This window comes from Eleginops maclovinus, chromosome 23 (genome assembly GCF_036324505.1).
Source record: "Eleginops maclovinus isolate JMC-PN-2008 ecotype Puerto Natales chromosome 23, JC_Emac_rtc_rv5, whole genome shotgun sequence".
Lineage (NCBI taxonomy): Eukaryota > Metazoa > Chordata > Actinopteri > Perciformes > Eleginopidae > Eleginops > Eleginops maclovinus.
This window is the reverse complement of record NC_086371.1, coordinates 17,052,050-17,078,755: the sequence shown is the minus strand read 5'-3', so window position 1 is coordinate 17,078,755 and position 26,706 is coordinate 17,052,050. Positions and strand designations below refer to the sequence as shown.

Here is a 26,706-nt window from a genome sequence, read left to right as displayed (position 1 = left end):
TTATTATATGTTTCAAATAGTGGGAATAAACAGTAATAAAAATGTTTTGACGAATTAGCTTGTCTTTTAAATCCAATTAGCTTAAGATCCAACGGCCAAAGACAAATCATATTATTAGGATTGCTCACAAAAAAACGGGACCGCCAAGATTATAAAAAGCTGTTGAGATTCTTAATTAGCATCTGTAGTTAAAAAATGTACTAAATGCTGCTATGCTTCATCATAATCTTAAAGTGTTTAGTGACAACATGAGAAAAAGTCTCTATCTGTTGTTAAACACATTTAGTTTGCCTCCCAGTGACTCTGTGACAGCAAGATTGAATAAAGATCGAGTCAATACGCTCCTGCTGTTCAACTCATTTTTATTGTTGGCAGCAATAATTTTTTTTAAAAGAAGACATTTCAGATCGATTACTGGAAGGATAATGCACATTTGCATATAATAAGAATTAATTCACTAACAAGTGATTATCAGGGAAAATATTCAGCTCAGTTCATTGAATTCATCTATTTCCATAGCCACAGGAAAATTACAAATGATTCTTCATAACATTTAATTTAGTTGTGATTCTGCATATGCTTTTGTTTTGTTAACACACTCACCTTTTGAATTCAATCTCATGAATAAAACAACACAGAAAAAAGGGAAGCATAACAAACTTACATTTGATTTCCCCCTTATCGTTTTTATCATTTTAAACAGCCCGACACACTGGAAAATGTGTCGCGTACTTTTGAATATACACCGCGTGGCAAGCGTGTGTGTGCATAAGCACGTGTTTGCTGCGCCATTCATTCAACACTCTGCTAGTTTAGCTTCAAGCACATGGCCTTATAATTGTTCACTGGTTTATATCTGTCATGACACTTCTATAGGTCTGTAGCCACTGTCACAAACCATAGCCTGCAGCCCAAATGGGGTCGCTCTATTTTACCCTCAGTATCTCATACAACCAGCCTTTGTTCCTCATAACACAATCTGGGGATGCCATTAGTGGGGAGGGAGACAGTGATGTTTAGTGACAGCAAACGACTCCTCTGGTCAAGAAAGTGCCCTAGAGTCAGCAGAGTGTCCCACATACACCCCCCACTTTCACTGAGCAACGGCAACACTCCCACAGATCACCTTTGTTCTAGCTTTCTGAAAAGCAGAGAGCTAATTGTGTGATGAGGTCGGGGTGGGCAGCACCCCCGACACACCAAGTTGTGCCATCGTGAAAAGCTGCCAGCCCTTCTTGTCAGACATACTGCAGGAGAATCCGACACAAAAATTAGGAGAGAGGGGGAGGCTCTCACTTTGCTGCAAGTGGCATTTTTTTGTCTTTGTGTTCTGTTCATGACTGTTGTCATCACATTTATGGCTGAGCTCAAAAACATGCAGAAATTCAGCAAGCGGCTGGGTGGGATGATAAGAGAGAAGCTACATGGCCTGTTTGGAGCTGATAACTCAGACTCAGCATAAATAAAACACCTTCTGGCGATTCAAATAATTTGTACAGTCGGGCATCATGTGTTGAGAGGGGATAGAAGTATTCAGAGTAAGGAAGTATCATGCCTCAGTGCCCCGAAAGGAAATGCTGCACATTTTTCAAATTATGTCTTCCAAGTGAAATGCTTAAGTTGTCATTTAACAGCATTACTAAGTAGTATACAACACATTTCCTACACTATAATTTAAGTACAAGTGCAGAGTCTTCAACTTTTTGCCCCAACTACATTAAATCACACATATTACATAATGTGAACATTTATTATTTCCTCTAGCACTAGATAGAGACTGGGTGAAGTGTGGACTCCTCTGTGGTTATTTAACACAGCCAAACAAACAAAGTAAATTTAGGTTGTGGTTCATTTGTGGATAACGTCGTGTGGAGACAAGACCACAATCCACTCTATAGGCAGTTAATGGGTTTACTTGGCTGCCTCACACTTGTGGGACCTCGGGCCCAACTGTTTGCTTTAGGCTCTGGCAATTTCCACCAGGCTGTGGAGGCTCTATGCATCAGTGCTTGCTTAACACAAAATGGCAGCCTGTTACAGAGTATGGCCACAGATAATGCCTGTGTTTATGTTGGAAAAAAAGTCAACTCATGCATCTAAACCAAAGAGTGCTTCTCAGCTGAATGCTGGAAATGTGTTTTACTATTTGAAGTGTGAGTCATGGTTTCACAGGGATGGGGCTGACATGGAAGAGCAGACAAACATCATATTTCCAAAGGATCTACAGTCAGATCCTGGGCATCGTCTAATGAGTGAGGAAAGGTAAGGTATGCTGTTGATTAATATAATGGAATCTGAAAGGTAAGACAAGCTTGATAAAAGGAGAGCTGAAGGCTGCCAAGGCAAGAGAAAAGCGCCTTTGTGAGATCTGAGAAATGTTATCCAAGTAAGGAAGTCCTTTTTCTTTTTTTTTCTACATGGGACTAGTTTGTTTCATACTTTTATCTTGATCCTTTGAACACGAGCGGGACAAATCCTCTCTTTCAAATCTGGACAGAGACTTGAAGACTTTTGTAGCCGAGTGCAGAGATGAAATACTTTTTTTTGTAAAGCACATGATCTTCTTAAAGTGATAACTCTGCGCTTATGTGTAAAAGCTTAGGATTTTAGAGTGCAACATTTCTGCAGGAAAATAAATAAAAAATTAATCTAAGAGAAAAAGGTTCAACAGTGACATATTCAATAGCAATCTGACTCAGCCAGAAAAGTTATTACTTAATCATTATTACCCTAGCGTAAATGCTAGAGTAAAGCCATTTGCAGAGTATGTTGCAGACCAAGAAATTAGAAAATAAGCCAAATTGCGTTTGGCTTTGTGATGATTCAGCCTGAAACCAATCTGTCCAAGTATTCAGTCGGGTTATTTAAAACCCACAAATATCATTTTAAATAGCCATGTATGGACAGTCCAATTCTGCAGTTCTCACAGTGGCACTTCCATCAAACATTATATTGGTGATTCAGAGAGCCATAAAGCAGTCTGGCTTGGGGAACTTGTGAAAGACAGAAAATAGGATGATTCATAACAGCACTTGAGATTCAAACTGAGGGACAGCAGCAACAAAGGGAAGGGTTACTTCTAAGTATGAGTTGTACAAACACACCTAAAGAGTGAATATTTACTGCATCAGCGAAATATAAAGATTATAGATATAGGATGAAGCTGCAAAAAATCATAATTGGCAACTATTTTGATAATAGTTATCATAATTGATAATGATTCATCCCTATCATCATCCCTGATGAGGGTTAATTCAAATGAAAAGGCACTAGATGGGGTTCAAATATGTAAACGGGAAGAGATGTGTGAGGGTTAGGGTTACAGTTTATGGCAAAATAAAAATGACAGGCAGTAATGTCTGACAATAGGTAAGATCAAATGTGCATGTGGTTGTATTGACATGCTAAAAAATATAACTAAATAAAAAAGGTTAATAAATTGGTGGTTAGGCTCAGGAGGAAGATTCAGGGAGGCCCAGGAACAGTAACATGAAGGGGAAAATAAAAACCTTGGTCTTAGAACGGCCAGGATTTGATCAACCTAAATAACAAATAGAAAGAAGAAGCTTTTCAGATTATTCTTTCTCACTCATGACAACATATTTTCTTTTACATTGTTTTAATTCTGTTTCCTTTTGTTCCCTGATAATGAAAGTAGGGATGACCTTCCTCTGACCCCCAGGTTGGTGCAACCCACTGTACGTCAGACATTGCTTCCCACTCAAAAAATGCCCCCAAACCCTCCGGAGCGCCTGTTCACTGTGGATTAATGTGCTTTTATAAAGTTGTCATGTCTGGTGGAGATTAAGGGGCCCCCGTCCTGCCTCCCTCCCTGTATGGTGCATCACATCCGTCTGGCCCAGTAGAGCACCACCACCCCCCCCCCCGGGTGTCACCAAGGCTGCGGGCTAGAGGAGCATGCTACCAAAGATTTCTGCACATATATAATTATTGTAAAGGAGGATAATGACAGAATTTGTCCGACCTCATCAAAAAACGCCAGCTGTTGACTTCGGATTGGGTAAGTAAGAGTCCCTCACAAAGTGAGTCTGAAATACTCCAGTAAAGATACGGGAAGTTAGTATTATTAACCTACAGTTCGTCATTATACAGAATAAGACTGAACTTATTTTTTGGTTACTGCACAACTGGGCACACAAAGTAGGACTTTTCAGATCAAAACTTGCCAATCCAGACTCCAGACTGTCTTTCAGCTATCAATGTCCTCACATCAGATTGTCTCTATGAAAGAGCAGAGCAGAGTTGCATTGGATTGCATGCGAGTAAGAAGAACAACAGTTTCCTGATGACTCTTGACATGTCACTAACATCAGGAGCACATATTTCATATCTTGACACAGATGAAAACACAGCTGTAGAGGGAAACAGCTACAGTACCTCCTGTTACTGTACTGTAAACTCTATTGGCGACACAATCACATTTACAACGTTTGGCAGACACTCTTATCCAGAGTGACTTGCATTGCCGCTCGGTACTGTACACACGATCTAACACAACCATCAGATCAAGTGAACAAAGACATTCGGCGACATTTGTGACCACTCTTGGGATGAATCTGGAAACCCAACAGGACATGTTCATTTTTAGATGCCTGGCCATGCTGCAAACATCAGAAATGTTAGATATCAAGCTAAGATCATTCAACTAGTTCAGAGGGGGTAATCTAAACCAATTCGGCAAGCCATAGAATCAAACCAATAATATTTCCCCGAGTCATTCCTGTTCATCCCAATTAGATTGTCAAATCTGGAATAATTGAGATGAATAATCCTCTAAAGTGTCTTTAGCTTATGAGTGATGAGCTGTTCTGAATTGGGAATGGACTGAGAAATAGAGGATGAAAAGAGTCATTAGAGGAGCTGTTAACAATATGGTATGAACCGGGCTCGGTCAGAGGCCAGTGGATAGTCAATCACTGCCTGAAATTGAACACCAACTCACATTCATTAAATTACAGCCACATCAAACAAATAATTCCCAATTTTCTTGTTTATTGGTCACCAGATGTTGGCCAGCCCCAACTGCATGTAAGGCCAATTTAATTAAATGAAATTATTGAACCGAGCTTTGTTGTTTTTACTGAATGAGTTGAACATTGCCAACTCCCAGAAGCAAAGGCAGAATTACAATCAATAATGTGTAGAAGCACTTTCAAGTCTGTAAACAACATACCAGCAACTACACATTATTTAGTGTCCAATTAAGCTAAACTAGCATCTGCTAGGCCAGAGTGAGCGCTAGAGTATGGTGACATCATGCTTTATTTTTGACAGAGGAGGCTTGAACACTATCTAGAGCTGCAATATATCTTCTATCCACCCACACCAAAATTCTTGCTGATGTCAGAACAAACCCTTCAATTGAGTGCACCCAGAAGACTTAACCCAGGACTTGTTGTGCACTAATGAAAGGTATAGCAACATGATGTACACATGACTGCAGCTTAATTAAAAATAAACGAGACACAAGTAAAGACACTTTTTCTGCCTTCGAACATGGTAATGTCTTCCCTAATGAGGTTGAGCTTGAAATCAGCACGAGTTCAGACGTATGTTGGCAGGTAACGCAGCGAATGTTGAAATTTTATACGAAAAAAAACATCTAGTCATCTCGGTAATAGATACAAAATTACAATAACCCATCCCAATACTGTTATATATAAGCCATATCAATGACAACTGAAAAGGCTCCATTAGCCTTTGAACACCCTGACATACAGTTAAATGTTCTGTGAAAGAGCTCTTAAGTTAACATACTCTTTTGTTTACAAATATAAATAGACAGTGACTGGTGGGAGCGTTTGGTTGACAAATCCAGTTTTGATTTATCAGAAAATGTTGCAACATAGCCATCACATCACATCAAAAACACTAACCACTGAAAAACTGGGTATAGTAATTCCAAGAAGAGCACTTCATTTCAACTATTTTTTATTTCAACAGTTGGTTCACAAGTTATCCCGTAGGCTTGATCAAACATTAACCACCGTCAGTTTTTAAAGTGGATTATGGCAAGATGTTCTCCCCATGAGAAAAGTACATATTGGATCTCGTTGCCTTCCAGCTGAACAAATCCAATAAGGGTATCTAAAGATACAGTAAATAGAGTATAGTAGTCAAACACTTAAAAATGTAGCCCACTGCAAACCACAAAGAGGAACTTTACATGTCTATGAGGGTTGTCTTTTAAATTACAAGCAAACAGGCTTCTTCAAATGCACCTTTTCTGCAGCTTTCTAATGGAAGAAAAAAAAAGAAAAAGATCACTTTGGCTTATTTAACCGATTGCTATAATGTACTTTCAGGATAGGCGCTGTTTAGGGTTTGTAAGTTCATGTTTGATGGCACTTATTGTAATCCTTGTTGGGCACTCCTCCACCGGTTTCTTAGTCTCCTGCTTGTTATGTCTTGATGGTTCAAGTCCAGGAATACGAGTCTTGAACGTCACATTCAACAGCATGTCATCTAAATCACTCCAATTTCTATTAACAGTTTCTGTAAAATTAAATCAAGAAAACAATAGTTACAACACACAGTAGCATGATTATGATAAATAGTTTTCAGGTCTGCACCTCCAGCAACAAGGAAACGTTTAAGCTCAACACTACAATCGTGGTGCACCTAGCGCAAAAATGAGGTGACCCTAAACCTTTACTTTTAATTATGGTCATTTATCTAATACCACTAATCCATCAATGCTAAATGCCAAAGCTGCTCGGTATGCATCTCTTGAAAATTGAAGCACCAATGACAAGAAACTGCAGGTATGAAAACACACTTTGATACAACATGAATGCATTGTCAGTGGACATTTAAATCCATAGAAGTCAAAATCAAGTGCAAGGCATGATGTAAAAATTGAATAGCTAGCCCGAATGGTGGCTTGGTTGTCATTATTAATTCTCTTGCAGTGAGGACTTGAATGAGTTTTCTGTTAGCCTGGTGTTCCTGATGGCCTTGTCAAGAAAATCTGCTACTTAGCTTTAAGCTTTGAATCTGTAATGTTCAGACCTCATTTGGCATCGAGGATTGGTTTGCTTGAGGAAAACAATAACAGAGAGACCTACATATACCAGAGAGGCTGCTCGTTCGCTGCTACACATTAAGGGTGTGTGGGGGGGTGGGAAATGGTTTGTGTTTTGCGGGAATCAACTTTGAGCGTAACATCAGAATTAGTGATGAATTCAGGTACAGGTAAAAGAAGGCAAGAAAAATAAGGCGGATTTTTAACAAGCTTGTTGCTAAACCCAGCATATTCTCAACTTACATCACATAACATGCTGTCTGGGCTTAAATGTGCTCTGTAGTCAGCGCTCTGTTGACTCAGTTGAATTGCTTGCCTAAGGCATCAGTGCCTGGACACATACACATAATTAGGAAAGGTCACTGTGCCTCCTGTCTTGTCAACAAAATCACTTCAAGATGACAAATTCTGGCTCGGGCTGAGCCAGTCCTCCCTCAGCTACCCTTGCCAATCAAACGCCAGCAGGCCTATCTGGGTAGCCTTAGGTGATTTCTAATTATGTCTTTTACATAGAATGCTAAATAGGGGGAGCATAACAATGAGCTATATATTTGGTAGAAGGTGTGTTTTCTCTTCAAGGTTGAAGTAGCAGACTAAAGTGTCATTATCTTGCAACTTTAGACTACAGGCTGCTGAAAATTACCTTGTGAAAATTCAAATGAGATCAGTTCCCCTTGTGACAAGAAAACGTTACCTTAGATTTTTTAATGATCAAACAATTTGGATTTTACCCAATGACATTAAACTAGAGCCACAAAATGTCAATTTAAATCACATGACCTTCACACCATTTCAATGTTGCTTTCCCACCGCATGGTCTACAGTCCACTGTATGATGAAGTGGAAGTGGCTTTCACATCGCTCCCTGGTGGCCTTACTAAGGAACTATTAATCTATGGCTCTCCATATTGCACTCAGATCTGCTTTCCCCAGCCACCATCTGGCCTGAAGTAAAGGCCAGGAGAGCACCCAGAGGACTGGACACTCTCTTATTATGAGCTGCACCAAGACACCTCTGGGTTTCTAAGCGCTTCCTCTGACAGTGACTGATGGCCAATTAACCATTGGGAGAAGAGTATTGATCACTAAGAGAACAGGAAGGATTCTGGAAACATCCCCTAACACACCACTATTCTCACTGTACAAAGTGAAAAGCAAGACAGCACATCAGGTATACTAAAAAAACACATTACCAAAAACACACAAATACTGCAGCCAAGGTTAGTTCACACCCAAAAATGTCTAAAATGTACTAATATTTAGTTTCCTGTTAAAAAAAAAAAGGTCAAAGAAATCCTGGCCGTCTGGGGAGGAAAACAGCAGCAGTGTTCCCTTCGGCAGCATTGGTGGCATTTCTATTGTGATTGACATCCAGGATATCAACCTTCACATGTCCCATGTTCTTTGCTGAGGTGAATTTTTTCCTGAGCAAGGGAACAATGTGGAGTCAAGGATCAAGGTCAGCAATGTATGCTCTTTCTCTCCATAAGAGTGTTAGAGAGAGATGAACCCGGGAAAAGGACATTCGATTAGACCCTCCAGAGAAAAGAGCTAGTACTCAGCTCAACAAACCCATCACAACTTTTCAGAGGTGGCCCTTGAGGCTAAATGAGTGCTAGCAAAGGATGGTTAGCAGCGACAGAAACAACAGTGGAGATTGAGTGCAATCTCCAGCTGCTGATATGTCAGACAGTGTAGCCGTAAATGAATTATAGTCCAGGTTCCCATCGAAACATAGGGTAATCTCATCCCACCTCTAAGGTGAGAGGTCAATTTTATGCTGCCTAGATAGAAAAGCACAGCTAGTGGCCATGGAGCGCCACATTTCAGGGGGGAAACAGTCCAACTTCAACCCCTAAGCGCTCTCACATAGACCTGAATCATAGAAATGGGGTAATTGAAACAAAAGGGCAGAGTTTGACAGAGATATAGTGCCTTTGTTGGGCCTCTGCACAGACTGCAGAAAATAACACCAAACTCCTCCCCTCTGCAAGGTTCATCCTCCATGTGTCCTCCGTAACGCTTGTGTCCTTCCTTTGCACCTCAAGATTGCCATTTGCAAATGATAAGCGCAGGGACATAGCCTTCTGAAAGATAAGTCGCCGAGGCATTTGTCACCAAATGGAGCATGCTCCTTGATTGTTAAAAGCTGACCAGTGTTGACAAGCACCGTTTACCTTTTATTCATTTATGCTGAACTATTATCTCTGCCTCCATTAATCTCAGTTACTCAAACTGAAGAAATAACATTGTGCAAGACTTGGACAGGAAGACGGGTCATTCTGTTTGTCTGTATTCTTTCCTTCAGACAAATTACCATGATGGGAAGCGAATTAAAAAGAAACACTGCATTATCAGCTCTGTATTGCAAATGAGCAATTCCAACTCTTTTTCAGTGTCATATTGTCCAATTTAAATTCTGTAAGCAGCAAAAAATTCATAACCAGCATTTGTAATCCTGAGGAATGAAATCATGTTAATTTTTGTCCTACTTTTTTCCCCTAAAGTGTAATTGCCTCCTCCATGATACATTCTTCATTTATACATCATGATAATTCTCTGGGTAAATAAATAATTGTACATAAAATAACCCTTCCCCAATGCACAAGTCATCCCATTGTCTGTGCCATTTAAATTCATCTTCCATGACTAGAGGGAACCAAAACTCTTTCTGGTACTAAATTATCACTTTCTGTAAAATAGCATCACTGCAAATACATGGCGATCATTTGCCGTGCATTAGCTATGGGACAGAAACAAAGTAGTTTTAAATTATTTTGACCAGAAGGCAATTCCTCCCAATAAATTATGTTAATTCCAGATTTCGCTCTCCTTATCGCATTCTTTAGTGAGTCAATGAAGAGAGACAAAACTGGGTGCCAGAAGACAAGTCTGAGATGATTCACATTAGAATGATGAGATGAGGCAAAAGAGCCCCTTTTATATCTGTACAAATAAATCAGAACTTGCAGATTACTGTATTATGCAATAGATGAGTGCTTGTTGTCATTTAATGGCCATCTCCTTGCATCATCACAAGGTTTACACCCCTTGGAAATTGCTCGAAGGAGACTGTTCGCACTGGTAGGAAGGTACCTGATACCAAATCCCCTGCTCCCTTGCTGAACCAGACAACAATTGCTTGGCAACACTCTCTTTGGGCAGAAGGAAAAACAAAGAAAAATCTAGGATTTGTTTTTTGTGCATGAATACCTGACTTTTTGACGATATTTTCACGATAAGTAACAACAGGCCACAGAGAAGTTTAGATAAATGAGAGAAAACCGAAGCTACAGGAGATGGAATAGTTTGCAGACAAAAACCTACTGCATGCAGCAGAAATGCATGCAAATCCTAGGGGAAATACCCTCTCAAACACGAAAGAAACACACACAACCATTCACTTTGAATACTGAAAATATCAAATGGTGTGCGCACTCACACTCACACGGACAACTCAGTATGGTCCTTTATTCGTAAGGCTGAATGCATACCTACCCCTCTGCACGGCCCATCAGAACACTCACAACAGTGAAAGAGAAAGTGCTCGCATAGCTCAAAACTAGATTGACGGGCCTACCTTTATTACTGACTGAGTTATGTTTTCCTGCAAAAAAGACAAGTCGGCTTTTGATACGGATAAATGCCGAGTCAGCTCCTTGCCTCTCTACAGAGGATAGCTCGACTGATCTCTGCTGAGACTGTCCCAGCCCTGATGTCGAAAGAATTGGCTACCAAATTACCTTCAGATCCATTTCTGGAACTCACCCTGTCCTATAAATGCAGCCTGTAAGCTGTGATGGGGGCACAAAAAGATGCTTGTACTGACCTCATGTATGATAGAGAGTGACAGACTGGAATAGGGACAGGGGTCTGCCAAGACGTGTGATAAAGTAGACAGAATAGAATGAAAACAGATTTTTACCTTTCCCTGTATTCATCTTTTGTAATAAACTGCCTCATTGCTATTCAGGGTCACAGCTATCCCAGCATGCATTGAGTGAAAGGCAGGGAAACACCCTGGAAGCTCAGTCTATCAAAGAGCCAACAAAGAAACAACACAAACTGTATCAAATCTGTGGGAGAAGTCTTTGGACTGTAGGAGGAAACCAGAGCACCCAAAGGAAGCACATATTAAAACAGGCGAAAAATATGCAACCTCCACAAACAGAAACAAGGCACCGAGTAACTTCTTGCTCCGAGGCAACGCCTACTGATCCACCGACCCAAACATATAACCCAGCAACCCAATCTTAATATATCAGCTTCAACATGCATCATAAAATGAGTTGTAAATACCATCGCACTGCCACTTACTTAGCTTGATATATGAGGATCCCTAGAGCATGACTGTTTATTTAAACCTAATATATTCATAATTATACACTAATTAATGCAAGAGAAAAGCCCTCTTAATTCATCATCTCAGTGTCCTGGAGCAATAGACACAATTACACCAACTTTAACATGTTTGCCTTCTGTCCAAAGCAAGGTTAACAGTTCGGAAACAAGCGCATGGCAAATGATGTGTGAAATTCTCGTGTTTTGGATACGTACCAGCTGCTTCCAGCTGTGTGCATTGTCAGGATGAAATTTAGCATTAGGGAGAATGATTCAAGGAAGTGCTATTAAAAACAGTCAAGGGGCTTTAATGTGAATTAGTGCTTTATGGGCTACAGGGAAATTGATTGCATTGATTTCAATGGATGGACTGTGCACTATCGAGTGACCTGCAATATTAAAGGTCAATAACCAGCACTCTGTTTGTTGTGTGGTGTTGAGTAAAAATTAAACTGCCATTTACGCCAGTATTGTTGATAAATAATATCATTATAACCATATTAGATTTTCTAAATGAAAACTCATATTGAGTAGAAAGGAAATCTGTATATCATGTTCTATCAGAAATGGCTAATTTGTAGCTGCTGAGGGAAACTTGTCTCCTTGTCAGAGTACTATGGCTCACCCCTCAGATTGTTTTGTACATCAAAGCACATTTGCATGCAATCGGGAGTGTCTGGCCAAGAGGCTCGTCATAAAATGTAACTCATCAGTGCGAGTAGGTCGTCTACTCACTCCGTAAAGCTGTCACCATACTGCAAATGCAGCAGGAGCAAGTCCTGGCCGGAGAGAAACGTGGAGTTGAAAGATTGTAGCCAGCAGAGCAGCTGGTTAAATGAATGAATACAGGCTCCCTCTGACTATACGGTTAGCCACACGGCTCAAATATTAAACAACAAAATGATAAGCGAGAAGATATTTTTATTATACTTGAGTTAGACTGTGCTGAAGGTTATTTATGTGACAGATTTAAACAGCGGCAATGTTACTCAGCCCCGCATTTTATTGTTCACGGGCCGTTCTTTTAAAAAACAGGCGACACACACTTTACCCTTAACCTTGAAGGTGCAGGCTAATTGAGGAGTGTTAGTGCTAGCAAATTATGGAACAATAAGGACAGCCAACAACGTGCTCTGTCACACGCGGCTACCTTTTGCCTACAATCTCAAGCAACTTGTCGCGTGCAGCATTTCCGTACGTAATGTGTTTTTCCCTGGCACACATGTTTAACAAAATTAACCAAAAGCATAAATGAGACTCACCAGTGCAGGTAAAGCCAGCGAAGACGAGCCAGAACACACGGAGCGTGGCGCTGAACCTACAGCGGACAAAGGGGCCCAGAAGTAAGGGCATCTTGGTGTTTTTTTATCGCTTAAGTTTAAAAAGGCAGGGAGCTTAGAAGAAACACCAGCACACTGGGCTTTTTTAACGTCCGGAGAGAGTCTTCTGTAGTTCTTGAAGCCTTGTTCACAACGCCCAAGTCTTTTCCTCAACACATATCCTCCCTCCGTACGGTGGCCATCAGTATCCCGGTGGTGCGTCCTCGTTGCTCTGAACAACGCATCACAGGTGTGGTAAATAAGCTGCCGATTGCCCTCCGCCGCGGGTTTATCTACTGTAGTCTTCTGTATTTCTCCACAGCCGCTATCCGTGTAAAACTCTCCCTCTCTCACTGAGCCGAGGAGGGAGGCAGTTTCTGCAGCTTCTTGTCACTTTGCAGCCTTCGCACGAAAGAATACCTTCTCCAAATGCGAAAATGGTAAGAATTGGCAGCAGAGGAAGAACATCTGCTTGCACAGCAATGCTGGACTGGTGAGAGTCAGTACGCTGCGAAGAGCGGAGCAGCAAAACCAGGAGCGGATCCCGCGTGCTTGTTGGGACTGGAGCGTCCTGAGCGCGCTCTGCTGTTATAGCCCTTCTTCTTTATGCAAACATTTACATATCTCGAATAAGCATAACTAACCACATATTCACAACGCACGACACAGTGGAAATTATTTCATCCTCGCAAGTGTGCTTTTCATATATTGTGCCTTACATGAAAATGATGGATATGACATCAAGCCCTGTATGATAGAAATCAGATCGGTGCTTTGCATACAAATTCCCACAGATCACATCTGCATGTTATTGAGTTTCAGTTCATATGCTTTTGCTTTGTCTTGAGGTTTTGTGTGAGTGCTGCAGTACATCAGTGACGGACAAACAGAGATGAAGAAGCAGAAGGATTAGCACTCCCATGAGAGTGCACACCTGTCACCAAACTCAGACCAGGATGTGACTTATGTTCCAGATAGCTTCTACTTATTTTCCAGGGGGTGTCAGTGGAGTGATTTTCAACTGCTCAGCCATGCCTTTTACAACGCTGCCGGAATCGACAGCAGATTATTAATACGCTTCAGATGGGGGTTTTGTGTCTTTGTTTATCCATTTCTCTACTCCCACATAATAGTCAGCAGAATAATAAGTGGAAGCACAGAGCTAGACCACTGTCTTACCAGCTAATTATGGGGCTCATGTAGATGGATGATTCCTCAGATAGAGCTCAGCTATTATACAAACTCATTAGGCCTTCTCTCCATCCAGCATCCTTCGCTAAAGGTCAAAGTCGCAGTGAGAATGACGGCACAAACCGCAGTAGCAAACATGCAGCAACACACAGCCCCACAGCCACATAGTTTACGATCAAACACTGATGAGCAGTGCCAATGTGAAGGGGTGAGGGAGGCAGGCGCACAGCAGCTAAATGCAACAGAATGACTCAGCCTCGGTCACTTGTGAGGTTGCTCGTAATGATCTCTCTCATTCTGCTAATCTGCTCTGCATCCTATCAGGCGGTGCAAGCTGGAGCTCCAGTCACAGTATGTGCCTCCTTTCTTTGTGAAAAAACAGCACCAAAAGCTACATGCATTTCAAATGAGGATGTGAGAACATAAACGCATAGTCAGTTATGTTATCCTCTTACAGGGAGGGAATTCAGCTTCATCTGTTTTTAATGGAACTATTTCAGTGTGTTTTCTCGCTCTGACGTGTTTGCTGAGTCAAAGCAGGGCGCAACCTCCAACACAACCTTTATTCTAACTCTGATTCTTCTGGGTCCAGCATGCTGACCCCCTTGGCTCATCCAATCAGACTACAACGAAAAATCACAGCTCTTTAGGGAGTTGAGATTTTTAGTTGTTCATTGATTGGTGGGTTTGTAATTAATTTTATCTCAGTTATTGGCTTAAATTACAATATCCTGAGCTTGAAGCGGCTTGCTCTTCTGCAATCAATCATGAAACCGAGACAGAAGTACCATTTCTCTTGTATCATGTTGAATTATTCAAGGCAGCCATGATCCAAAGAGACCGACTCAGTGACCAATAAGTATTAAGAATACATGAGGCTCATTTGTGTGTTGCGGGTAGTTACATTGTCTGGGTCCATTCATAAAGTGCTGCAATTACACTCAGAACATATGCAGCCTATGAAGACAACTGATTCGCCAGGTCGATAAGCATCGACCCAATGAAGGTGTCCATTATGAAATTAATATTATTTATTGTTTACAAACAACACGGAAGGTCCCTTGAGGAGGATGCAGCTCAGACTGTATTCCAGCACAGACTGTGGGAGAGAGAGAGAGAGAGGGTGTATCAACTTCCATCATGACCACAGCTTCACAGCCTATTGTTTTGTTTATATCAAATTAAACTGCAATGCTCCTCCAGAGAGATATAATTGACCACAGTCTCAGATTAAATGACTGTAAAGATCTTAATAAGCCATCAGCGGATTGCATATTACATTGCAAACCACTTATGAGGATGCAGTCCAATGAGAATGAAATTGAGGTTCAGATTTGCATGCCGCAGCATTTTAGTCTTTAATTAACATGCATATTACTGTATGAAGATCAATAGTGTATCAATTTAATTAAATATTATTGATATGGGGCTGGGGAAATTAATTTGGGGCTAAACAAATCCCAGTATTGTTGGAAGAGTAGCCATTACTTCAACATCTCAAGTGGGCTCTTCACTGTCATTTATAGATTATAATGGATAGGGAACCCACTTCCTCTTACCTACATATATGCCTCACTCATGATCCAGGATAACAATGTTCAAGCACATGTTATCTGAAAGTAATATAAGCACCATCATCATCATCATCATCATCATCATCATACATTAGTAATGCACATAGGCTTTTACTCCAGATCTTTACTGGTTATATACACCAATAAAGAAGTCATGATCTGAATACGCTGTGACTTTAATTAAACGATTTCACACAAGTGGAGATAAAGAAGCCCTAGTGTGATCTCACCACATTTTGTGCAGTTGAGTATCAAACCCGAATGAGAGTGTGATAGATGGAGAGTTTAAAAAAAGCAGAGAGGGAGAAAGTGAAGGCGAGGGTGGGTGAGGATGAAGGAGCCTACTGAAGGTCTCTCATTTCAGCAGCACAGACTGCTGATGAAGCTGAACTTCCAATATCCCACTACTTCAGCTCTGATGATTTCTCAATTTTACAGATATGGCCCGAGAATGTGATTTGATGAAAATTTAAAATAGGATAACCACCAAATCATGCGAAATGGGCTGCATTTTATTCCATGACTATAAATCAAAAGAGGACACTCTAAAAATTAAAGTTGATTTGGTGTTTCGATTCAAAGTACAACTCTCTTGACTTGGAGGAAGACAGTGTCCTGTCGTGCCCTGGAATTAAGTTTTTTTCTTCAGATTCTTCAGATTCTTTGTGAATTGTGAAAAGAGCTTGATTGGTGAAAAGAGGCCTGACAACGTGTGAGTGTAGTGCTCCAAGAGTTGTTTCGAAAGAGAATTCAAACAATTTATTCATAGAATGCGTTTCCAGCCCAAATAGATTCCCCTAATCTAAAACACTGCATGTGTGTTTGGAAATATATGATGATTTCATTTTCTCCCAGTCTCAGAGTCATAAATAAATTTGCATTCCGTCAGCAAAATGGACTAACTGACTTGTAATTCATCAAACCTCTGCTTAGCGCATAAACAGTTGAACACATGGTAACCTTATTCCTTTATTTCTATTTCATCACAGCTGTGTTCTCTAATAGGTGTGGAGAAAGAAAAAAGAGCAGTTACATTTTAAAGACCTCATAACAATATGAAATAAAGAAGCGAAATGAACGACCCGTCACATACCATGCCGACTTTAATTCTGAAGAGATGAATTTGCGCAAGGAATTAATTTTGTTTACCATTTTGAATATAAATGTCAAGTAAGCTCAAGAAAACCAAACTTAAACGGCATCTAATCAAGTCTAAATGAGGTGTGATTCTCTCAAGATTCAGTATAAAAACAGCATTCTTTTCCCTGCTAAATTATATCCTATTATTTCAAGAGCATATGCCTGCCAAAGAATATTATCATGACTTCATTGAAACCAGCAAGGAAATACGAATGAGACACTCGCTATACTTTTCACTAGACAATGAGTGACAGTTAAATGTGTCAAGACAAACCATTTTTTCCAACACATTTCCCCCCATTACATTATTCTCAGGGAAAAAAAGTTTAAAGATTACAACACATGCTTCCTGGACCGACATTTTCCAGTTGTTTTGAATGTTACATTGTCTAAGCGTGCACGGAAGAGAGGACTTTGAATGAATGTTTTATGACTCCCTACTTTTGTGTCCCTCTTCCCTTGCGCTGCTCGGAGACTCTGATAACAAAACCTCATCTACAGCGGCTGGATCTGACACAGTAACACATAGGCTAGCAACACTTAACATTTAGGGAGCTTCATTTCAAAATACCACGCTTCAACCCTGTAAAATGTTATCTGGAATTTATTACTAAAGATCAACGTTTCTTTTGTTTTGTGAAAAATGGCAAGAAGAGTTCAACTTTAAGAACTCCTTCCATAATACTTGGTTTTAATTGTTATGTGTTCCCAGTATCCCTACTTTTTTATATTTAATTAGCCATTTAATTAAAATCTTTAATGGTTGTGAGAAAATGATTGACCATCTGTCACCACCATTGATTCAGTTTCAGGAAATTAACAAGGTTCATTTACCAAACAACTGAAATGCAAGTTACATTTTGAGATATTGTATATTAATTGTATAATATCTTGTGCTTCCACTCCACATATTGAACTTTTGATCCCCCTGCATCACAGTAATTGTTATTTAATATATTAAAATGTTCTTTATAAGCTATTAGATGATATTATAAATTAGGACAATATCTTAACACAAACGTATTGTCCATTAACCTGACAACTGTTAATCCAGTATTCTTTGGTCTATTATAGAAAAATACTGAAAAAAATACCCATTACCAGACATCTGCAAATGTCGTCTTTTGTATGTTCAACATTTCATGGTCCAAATATAATCATTAACAATGAAATAAAAAAACCAGCAAATCACAGCGTAGAAGATGCCATCAGAATAAGGTTAGCGCCTTTGTTCATAACAATAATAACTCAATAATATTTCTCAATATAGTTGCTTATACTGTATTGTTTTTTTTAATAAACTATTTAAGTTTCATTACAACTATAATATATATTGCTTCACCTAAATCACCCAACTGTACATAAAGATGTTTAATTAAGCTGCAACATTAAAATGAAGCTCAATGCATCAGTGATAATAAAGGAATGGCATAGAGAAATATAATGACTTTAACAGAGGCTATTCTCCCCATAATGACCACTTTTACAGATAGTACATTTATGTTATCATCATAATGTACTTGTACTTTAGCATCATTTTAAATGCAGATATAACTCAAGTAAAGGGTATAAAAATCCTAAAACCACTGGCCATTACTGAAATGTTAGTTTTTATACTGTAATGTTAATGTACATAACGTTACCTTGAGCAGGTGGTAAATATGTCAGATGTCTTTACATATAGCATGGGAACTTACTGTTTATTGCATTAATCCTAGTTTAATAAAACTAAGACATGCTAATAAGATCAAAAATCTGTGTTCTCTTTTCACACCAGTTATCATTTTGTAACATTTTACACATAAAAAAAGAAAAAGAATCCAGTGTGAATCATTTTCAAATCCAATGAACCATTTAATTAACACCAGTGATGTACAAAAAACACCTGTCTTCACCAGCACATGTTCATCCCACTAAAACATATATTAGGAGAAGATGATTCAAACAAGAGATGATAGATTACACTTCTAAAAATAACACATGTACAAAGGATGTGCATACGGATGAAAACACATTTAATTTGGGTTCAAATTCAAAAGTAATGACCTTCAGCGACTCAAACTATCTGCTTTACATGAGTCAAAGTGTCGTATAACAAGAATAAATGAGACATGTATTTGTCAAACCACAACTCAATACTCTCTTTGACATTTGACATGCAAATAGATACAGTTACCATGTTAATGGAATGGATGGATTTTCCTGTCACACAAACCCAGCCCATTCAAAGACACTTTAATTAACTAATATTTCTGAACATGCTGTAGTTACTGTATGAGCAAGCTCTCTTTTAGATTTATGTCTCAATTACATTATATTCCAGCAGAAATGAATTTCTTGGAAACCTGGTTCCACACATTTTGCCATTGCTTAATGTGATCCCTTTCTGCCTGTAAATGCACTCATCTAAAGGGCGTTTCAAAAATAAACAGAGGCCGGTGGACAATGTGCGTATGTGTTTAAAGCTCTCTTTTTCCCCTCAGCGTCTGTTTGTGAGACGTCCAATCTATTTGTCTGAACACATTCTTTGGGAGATGTCAGAATGTTATTGACAGAGACCATTCGGGAGGCGAGTGCACATATTGTTCACTCTGCACACATCCTGCTCATTCAATCCTGGGAAATTGGTCAACCTCAAAAGAGGTTGTCATTATTTTGTCACTCAGCGTCCCAGGTGATATTTACAGCAATAACCTCAACAGATAAAAGTGGGTGGAAAAGGTATCGGAAGGACCAAAGTATTGTAATATGATGAATATTGTATGATTGAACATTTTATTATGTGTGTATAAAATAAGATTTCACTTTAGTCGAGACAATGACATAATTAAGACACACATAAACGTTAAGAATATACATTTTTTACTTAGCTTAGATCAGTGACGATTTTAGTCATTGCTCCATTTCCTCTTTTCTCACATACCACATGTTTTCATGCCTTTGCTGGGGTGTGAATAAAATCCAGGATGTTGTCAAGGCCATGTGATTATTTTTAACCTTTGTGGCAAGTTTTACAGCTGCCATTAACTTTGGACAGATGACGTCTTTCATAAAAACAACAACAGATTTCTCTTTGAGTGCTTCACTCATGAGTCCTGTACTGTACCTGCCAACATGACAGATGGCTGCATTACTGATCAAGGCAATTCAAGAAAATGCTACCCTGAATTTGATGCATGATAGTGGTGAAGGGTAGAAGAGAGCTTCGCTGACTTTTTCTTCTTCCTCACAAATTATTCTGAATATCACAGAAGGTGAACTCGCATAGATCACAGAAATTCTACGGTTGAAAATACCTCATATCCCTTTTAATATTGACATTAGTGGATTCCTAGCTGAGATAACCCGCTTCTTCGAGCTACTGCAAACTAAATACGTCATATCAGAATATTAATGGAAATTGGAACACCAGCTGGAGAGCCTAACCACATGGTCCGGGTCATCACTGATGTACAGGCCTCATTCATTAAAGGAAGTACTCAAGCCTTTTCGGGGAGAGTCTCTCCTGGTGCGAGTCTTTTGCATGTCACTGTAATAGATGGCAGCTCCTCAGATTAAGCCGTTTCTAAAGCACATTCATAAGTTGCATGCGGGATAATATTTCACTTCTATTACATACAGCCTGTTACTTCATTAAGATGAAGTGGTGAACATGAGCAATTAGATTTGGACTACAAATGAAATAAATCAAGATGCATTTTCTTGTGATTTTATGGAACACATTAAATATAACTAAATCCCCCCTTTCTGGTGAGTGAAGGAGACACTCAAACTACACACTTGAGCATTAATTCAAATTAACCCCAATGTTCCTCTTTATGACCCTTTTAAAAGGCTCACAAAATATACTCAACATTGTTTTATCACTACATTAATCATTAATGACTTTTCCTGATTTAATGAAGATTCGTTGTAAACATGATTTGAACTGATAACGTTTTTTAAGAATTTGCAATATTTAATACTACTATTGCACTGATATAGTACACATACAGCAGTGGGACCCCAGGAAGTAAAAATACTGTTTCAAATAACAAAATGGATTTGAAACCAAAGCACTTTTTTCTTATTGCTTATTACACATACCTTAGAGTTCTCATAAAATCTATACACTGAAAAAGAATGAACATAATAAAATGCATATTACATAAACTGAAGTCCTTAAGAAACACAAATTTCATCACTTTTATATTTGTTAAACATCCTATTTGTATTAATTTTAAAATCGAATAAGTGTTTTTCACATTATTCTTTTCTTTTCTAAACTATACCAAATATGTACAATTTTGACAGTTTTGACTGTAATTTCTGTTTCTGTAAACCTGCAAACCTTTCTTAGTTAATTTTGACTGATTGTAATTTTGTAAAAGGTGTGTCTGTTATGCCCACACAATTTGCTCCAGGCTCTGAAGAATCCATTTAATTTAAGTTGCACTTGCATGGTTATCTGTAATAGTTTGGAAATGGTTCATTAAAAAAAATACGAAAAACATATTCAAAAGGTTAGATAATGTATCACAGAAAATGTATAATTGTTGAATTTAAATTGAAATTAAATTGTCATTCGGCACCTGATTGAATTTATTTGTGTTTATTCCAAAGGCTTTTTAACAACTTTACATGTTTCCACATCAGATCATCATTTCAGACACTCTTTACAAGTAATGTCAATTTTGTTTTTAAAGCTCAACATTAAAAATCTAACTCAAGGGGCTTTCCATTCTGAACTGCACACCACTACCTTCTCTCCTCAAATTGTGACACTAAATTAATTTAGTATGCGTTTGAGAACGGGGCTTCAGAGTAAATATGGTTTCCAGCAGGGATCCAGCAAACTGTGGGACAACTAATTCAGCCCTTCAATTACTACACAGTACTTCATCTTCATCCATAAGTAAACAAGCTTCACAATTTTCGTAAGCCTGTGCAGAGAGGTTGTCTTAGAAGAGTTGAACCTCCCAGCAATCATCAAAATAAGGCAGTAAAAATAGTTGAAAGAGCAATAACAGCGGTTCTCAGAAAATCCCTTTCATCATTTATCTGCTGAACCTCTCCATCAGCAGAAAGTGCTTCGGCGGCACTGTACCATCATCACAAACAAAGACAGATTTAGCCGCAAAACAAGGAAAAAAGACGCCTGTGGAGTTACATACTCACTAGCCAGGAATGGTAATGACAATTCTGCAAAGCTCAGCCGTGATAGATGTTGATTAAGTGCTGTCATGGTAACAATACTATGTGATCAGCTTTGCTCGATGCCTTAAGCGCTTCATCTTGTCAACACCTGAAGCGTTGGATTAGCAAAAGCCTTAAGTGTGGGTTGTCTGAGAATGCCGTGTGACATATTGTTAAATGTCTGCCGGCTATTGAGCTTGTGGGGTATCATCTGCAGCCCACAAACAGGGTTGAAAGTGATGAATGATGGTGCTTAAAAGGACCTGTTTAGAGTTCAGTAAGACAAGCTATCCCAGATAGATTCGTAAGATCACATGTCGGCAGGATACAGAGATATTCTTACTGAACCAAGGTTGTATGTGTCAGAGAAATTGTATCCAGCTTCCTGATGGAGTTCATTTTTCTCCCTGGTGCGTCTGATGCCCACCCCTAGGACTGGGGAATTTATGGGCCATTTCAAGACAAAAGTTAGAGGGGTATTTTATCCCGGATATGAACAAACGCTGGTTAGACAAAGACTTGTTTTCTGTGGGTGTGTTTAAGGTCTACAGGACGTGCAGTGCTGTTAGCAAATCTAGCCACAATGTGAAGCTAATTAACAAAAATGGAAGAAAAAGTGGTAAGGCTTCTGCTGTGAGCGTAAACCTGTACACACTGAGTGAGAAGAACATATAAACCCCTGTACAGTGTGATAGACACAATGCAGAAACACAGGCACACAAATGTTCACCATCTTGACTTCTTCACAAAAAGAAGAACAAGTCAAGATCGCTCTAACTTGTTGTCCATAATCCTTATGCGTCTGGTGCCTAAAAAGCCTTTGAATCCTTGAATCCATGTTGTATATTAGTGACATTTATAGATCCCTCATATATAAACATATATGAACATTGTATTTTATTTTAAATTGGACATGTAATCTTTTATTGTTAAGGTATGATGCTACAAAAATCTCATTCCATGGATTCTCGGTGCAGATGATAATTAAACTTGAAAAGCGCTTCTTTCACTTTGGAGATCATAAATCACAACAATACTGTTCTGACTTAAATAGTCGTGATTCCATTTTTATTGCTACACATCTCATGGTATCACATGTGTGATACTGAAAACACTGTCAGGTAAAATTGTTTCTACATATTGTAGTGTGTTATAAACCGGTTCATATTTGGCCATTACCTCTGCCATAAAGACAAACTTTATATTATTTCAACTGTGTTTTGATATCACCTTTATCTTGGCTTATTGTGCATTTCTTCAATGTTTTGACAAATGAATTACACTCACAGAGACATAGGGTGTGGAGAGAGGTTTAGTAATCATTATAGTACAAAACAAAACAAAACAAATGCTGGATTAATAAAAGTTATGAGTATAATCAACACGATATCAATAATACATTTTAAAATATGATGGTTATTATTAACCAGTATGTTGTTAAAGTATATTACGTATTTTTTCTCCTTTTCAATACATTTCAAGAGACAACATGTCACATCAAGGCAGTATGTATTTAAGTACTATTGTACTTAGCTTCACATCATATAGACCCTTTCTGACCCCTCAGTGCACCATGACAACAGAAAACACTTGTTTCTGATTGGTCAAAAGCTTAACCACTTTAAATCAGTTTGAAACTCATATCAAACTGAAGGTAACCATAGCAACAATACAGTTCTTACATTTCAATTATGTGTCACGCTGCTACAGGTAACTATTGTAACAGCATGAGGCCATGGTATAAACATGTGTCAGTATAGGAAATAAGAAGAAGAAAATACTTCTCCTATACCTATTCAGTTAGATAGATAATGGCTTTTTTTAAAAACATTTTTTACATAAAGTCCTTGATGTGTGAGTAAAATAAAATAAATAAGGGTTGCATTCATACCCTGTAATGTTGACTGTAAGCAAGGCAACACCTGAGACCAGGAGTCGTAAAAGGCTCTAAATCAAAGTATTCAACCTTTAGTGACAGATCTCAGTCTATTAAAACCAATATATGCCACTTAATGTCTAAGTTACAGCCCATCTGTGTGGCTTTACTGTTGCCTGCATTAACTTAGGATCCCATAAATCACATCAATACGGTTCTGACGTTAAACGTGACAGACACATTTTAGGGCTGATTCAATCTTTATTGTGCGCGCTGCCTATCAGCATGAATCATGTGAGGGATACTAAAAACCCTCTGTTAAAATAGTTTCTCTGCATATCGGTTGAAAATGTATGTTGTATGTGTACTATTTGAATAACACTCTCTGTGTTGTGTTGTTTCTCCTTTGTTTTAATATGCAGTAACGGCAAAGAAAGGTAAATCAAATCGGATGGTGGTGGGAGTACTTAAAAACAGGCTTTTCTAGGATCAGGCCTATGGTTACATAATTAGTAAGAAAAAAACCATCAAATTTGCCAGTGAGCTGGATTAAATGTCTATTTTAGTGCATAAATGTAATGTTAGAAAATGCAAACAATGTTATACAAACTGCCACTGATATAAGAGAACTGGGAGAAATGGTCTATTTGGTCTTAACTCAGTTTTATAATCTCACATTTCCAGCGTACTCATACAATGTCTTGCCTCTTAATTTCTAAACCATCTCTAAGTGAGTACAAGATAACCACAAAGACGGTCACATTGTTGCTTTAATCTTTGTAACTCAAAGTGGTTATTGTTTTCATAATTTATCCAGAAATGCGTCAAGGATTTAAGGTTTTCTCTACTACCTGATAATTATTTAAAAGCTTATTTTTTGTCTGCAATACACAGTGCTACAAACCATATTAGTTTATGAATGATGGCTGACTTGAGCTTGCAGAATAGAATGGGAGGATGAAACCCTCTTTATTGGTCACACACGTGCCACAGCAGAGCATACACAGTGAAATTTGTCCTCTGCACTTAACCCATCCTTGTACTAGGAGCAGTTGGCAGCTATTGTGCAGTGCCCGGACAGCAAAAACAGTAAGATATGTATGATTGTCCAATTAAAATTATATTATATTAATATATAGGAAGCAAGTAAGTTTTTCTCTGAAGTAGAATTAGCTTTACTGAACTGTGTCAAATGGCTGTAATAACCTTTACAACTCTATAAATCATGTAACACATTTTAATTAGAGTTCCTTAATTAACCCAAGTAAATAACATTAGAGTTGTATGTGCTTAATTAAAACAAAGAAAAACAAAACAAAGGGTTGTGTTATTATGAACAGAAGAAAGGCAAAAGCTTTTCTTTACTGTTTCTTAAATACATAATTGCTCAATTGTTATTGTGGTTGAAATTTGTAGGTTAAAACTTGGCAAAAGGGCCCCTTCGCAGTAAGAAGGCAAAGAGTGCAAATGATAAAAACATTATATTAACTGAGCTATATTAATACTACCAAGTTTAGTATGCCTTTGCTTTACCACTGAGTTGTAGTTTTTGAGTTGTTTCTTCTTTTTGAAAGTGGACGGGCTGTTTAGCGTGTGCCAGGTTGTTAACAATACATGAATATGATATCTGAAAATCAACAGAAAATATGTTATCAGCTAAATTATTGCAAAATTTGTTAGCCACAAATGCAGTGAGGGAAGTTATGTATCTGATTTAAATAATACACCTTTTTTAAATTCTGACTTTGAAAGACTAATACAATATAATCAATGTTTATTTCAAATATATCACTACCAAAAAAATGCCTTCTCTTTTTGCCATATACGGGTCATATTGACGGAGTGAACTATTTAACTTGTCCCTTAACGTTTTGCAAGGGTTGTTGCATTTCATTTACTGAATGACATCCGAGCTGTAGATATGACTGAGGTATCGTGGTAGTAAGGGGGATTGGATGGGAAGTCTGAAATGTGATGACATGTGAGTGACATGTGCTGCACACACAGCAGGATGTGTTGTAAACAACCTCAACAATGCATGTGTAATGGAGGTGTACACTGTAAACCCCTCTGTGTCTCACACAACATTTAGAGTTAATGACGCACAGAACTGAGTGTTTTTATCATACAGCACGGTACAAATAATTGCTCTTTGCATTACCCAAGAGCATGAAATTATGTTTCCGAAAAATAGACAAGTTTGGAATATTGCAAAGTTATAAGATTAAGGGTTTGGGACAGCATCATCTATTATCCAAGGAGAGAGAGAGAGCTTTAAGTGAACTGAAAAATAAGTGCTGTTTCAAGCCCGTCTAAGCCAAGCCTAAATTAACTACTAACAGTTTGACCTACTTCATACCCAGCGGGCCTGATTTCTCATATTTGCTGATGAGGCCAAAGAAGAAAGTCGCATTAAGTGCAGGAAAAGAGGCTGGTCTTTGAAAAACAAACATTTGAGAAAGTGAATAAACAGAGTCGGGCACAGCAGGATACTGTACGGAAATAACCTCATACGGCCTTTTGACCTCAGCCTAACTGATACAACATCTTCTACTTGGCATGCTATGAAGAAGAATGATGTTGAGTTAAATAGTGCTATCGGCCTTGGTTTTCATGCTATTTATAGAAGGCACTGGCAGTTTTGTCATTGCCAACATTACTTGAAATTAAAAGACCTGAAACAAACCTTGTCAGTTAGCCACTGTGCGGATAATCTATTTTTCATGGAATGGAAGCCGATGGGGATTTAATTTTTATTACTGCCAGGCACCCAGTTTTAGCGTCAGATCCATGAAAAACTAATATAAAACACAAATGTGCGCACACACACACCCCCTAGAAAGTAAACAATGTTTAGGAAAAACAAACACCGGCAAGCCCAGAGAGGAAATCGAGGCTCAGAACTAAATTCTTGGATGTAGCGCTGCTTTACCCTACCGGCAGCCCAATCTGCTGGAACCTATCCCTACGGAGGATTTCTCATGAGCCATATGATTTCACAGCCACACACATGCATACACACACTAACACACAACGATTCTCCTA

General features: G+C 38.7%; 1 protein-coding gene across 5 annotated transcripts in view; it reads right to left on the bottom strand.

Moving 5' to 3' along the window:
- unc5a (unc-5 netrin receptor A) overlaps positions 1 to 13,171 on the bottom strand; it is a 124,097-nt gene extending 110,926 nt beyond the window's left edge. For all 5 annotated transcript variants that reach the window (XM_063875928.1, XM_063875929.1, XM_063875930.1 and 2 more), the window contains exon 1: positions 12,649 to 13,171. In XM_063875928.1, the coding sequence (XP_063731998.1) occupies positions 12,649 to 12,739 (91 nt within the window). In that variant the 5' untranslated portion in view covers positions 12,740 to 13,171. The remainder of the gene's footprint in view (positions 1 to 12,648) is intronic.
- Positions 13,172 to 26,706: the final 13,535 nt, after the last annotated feature.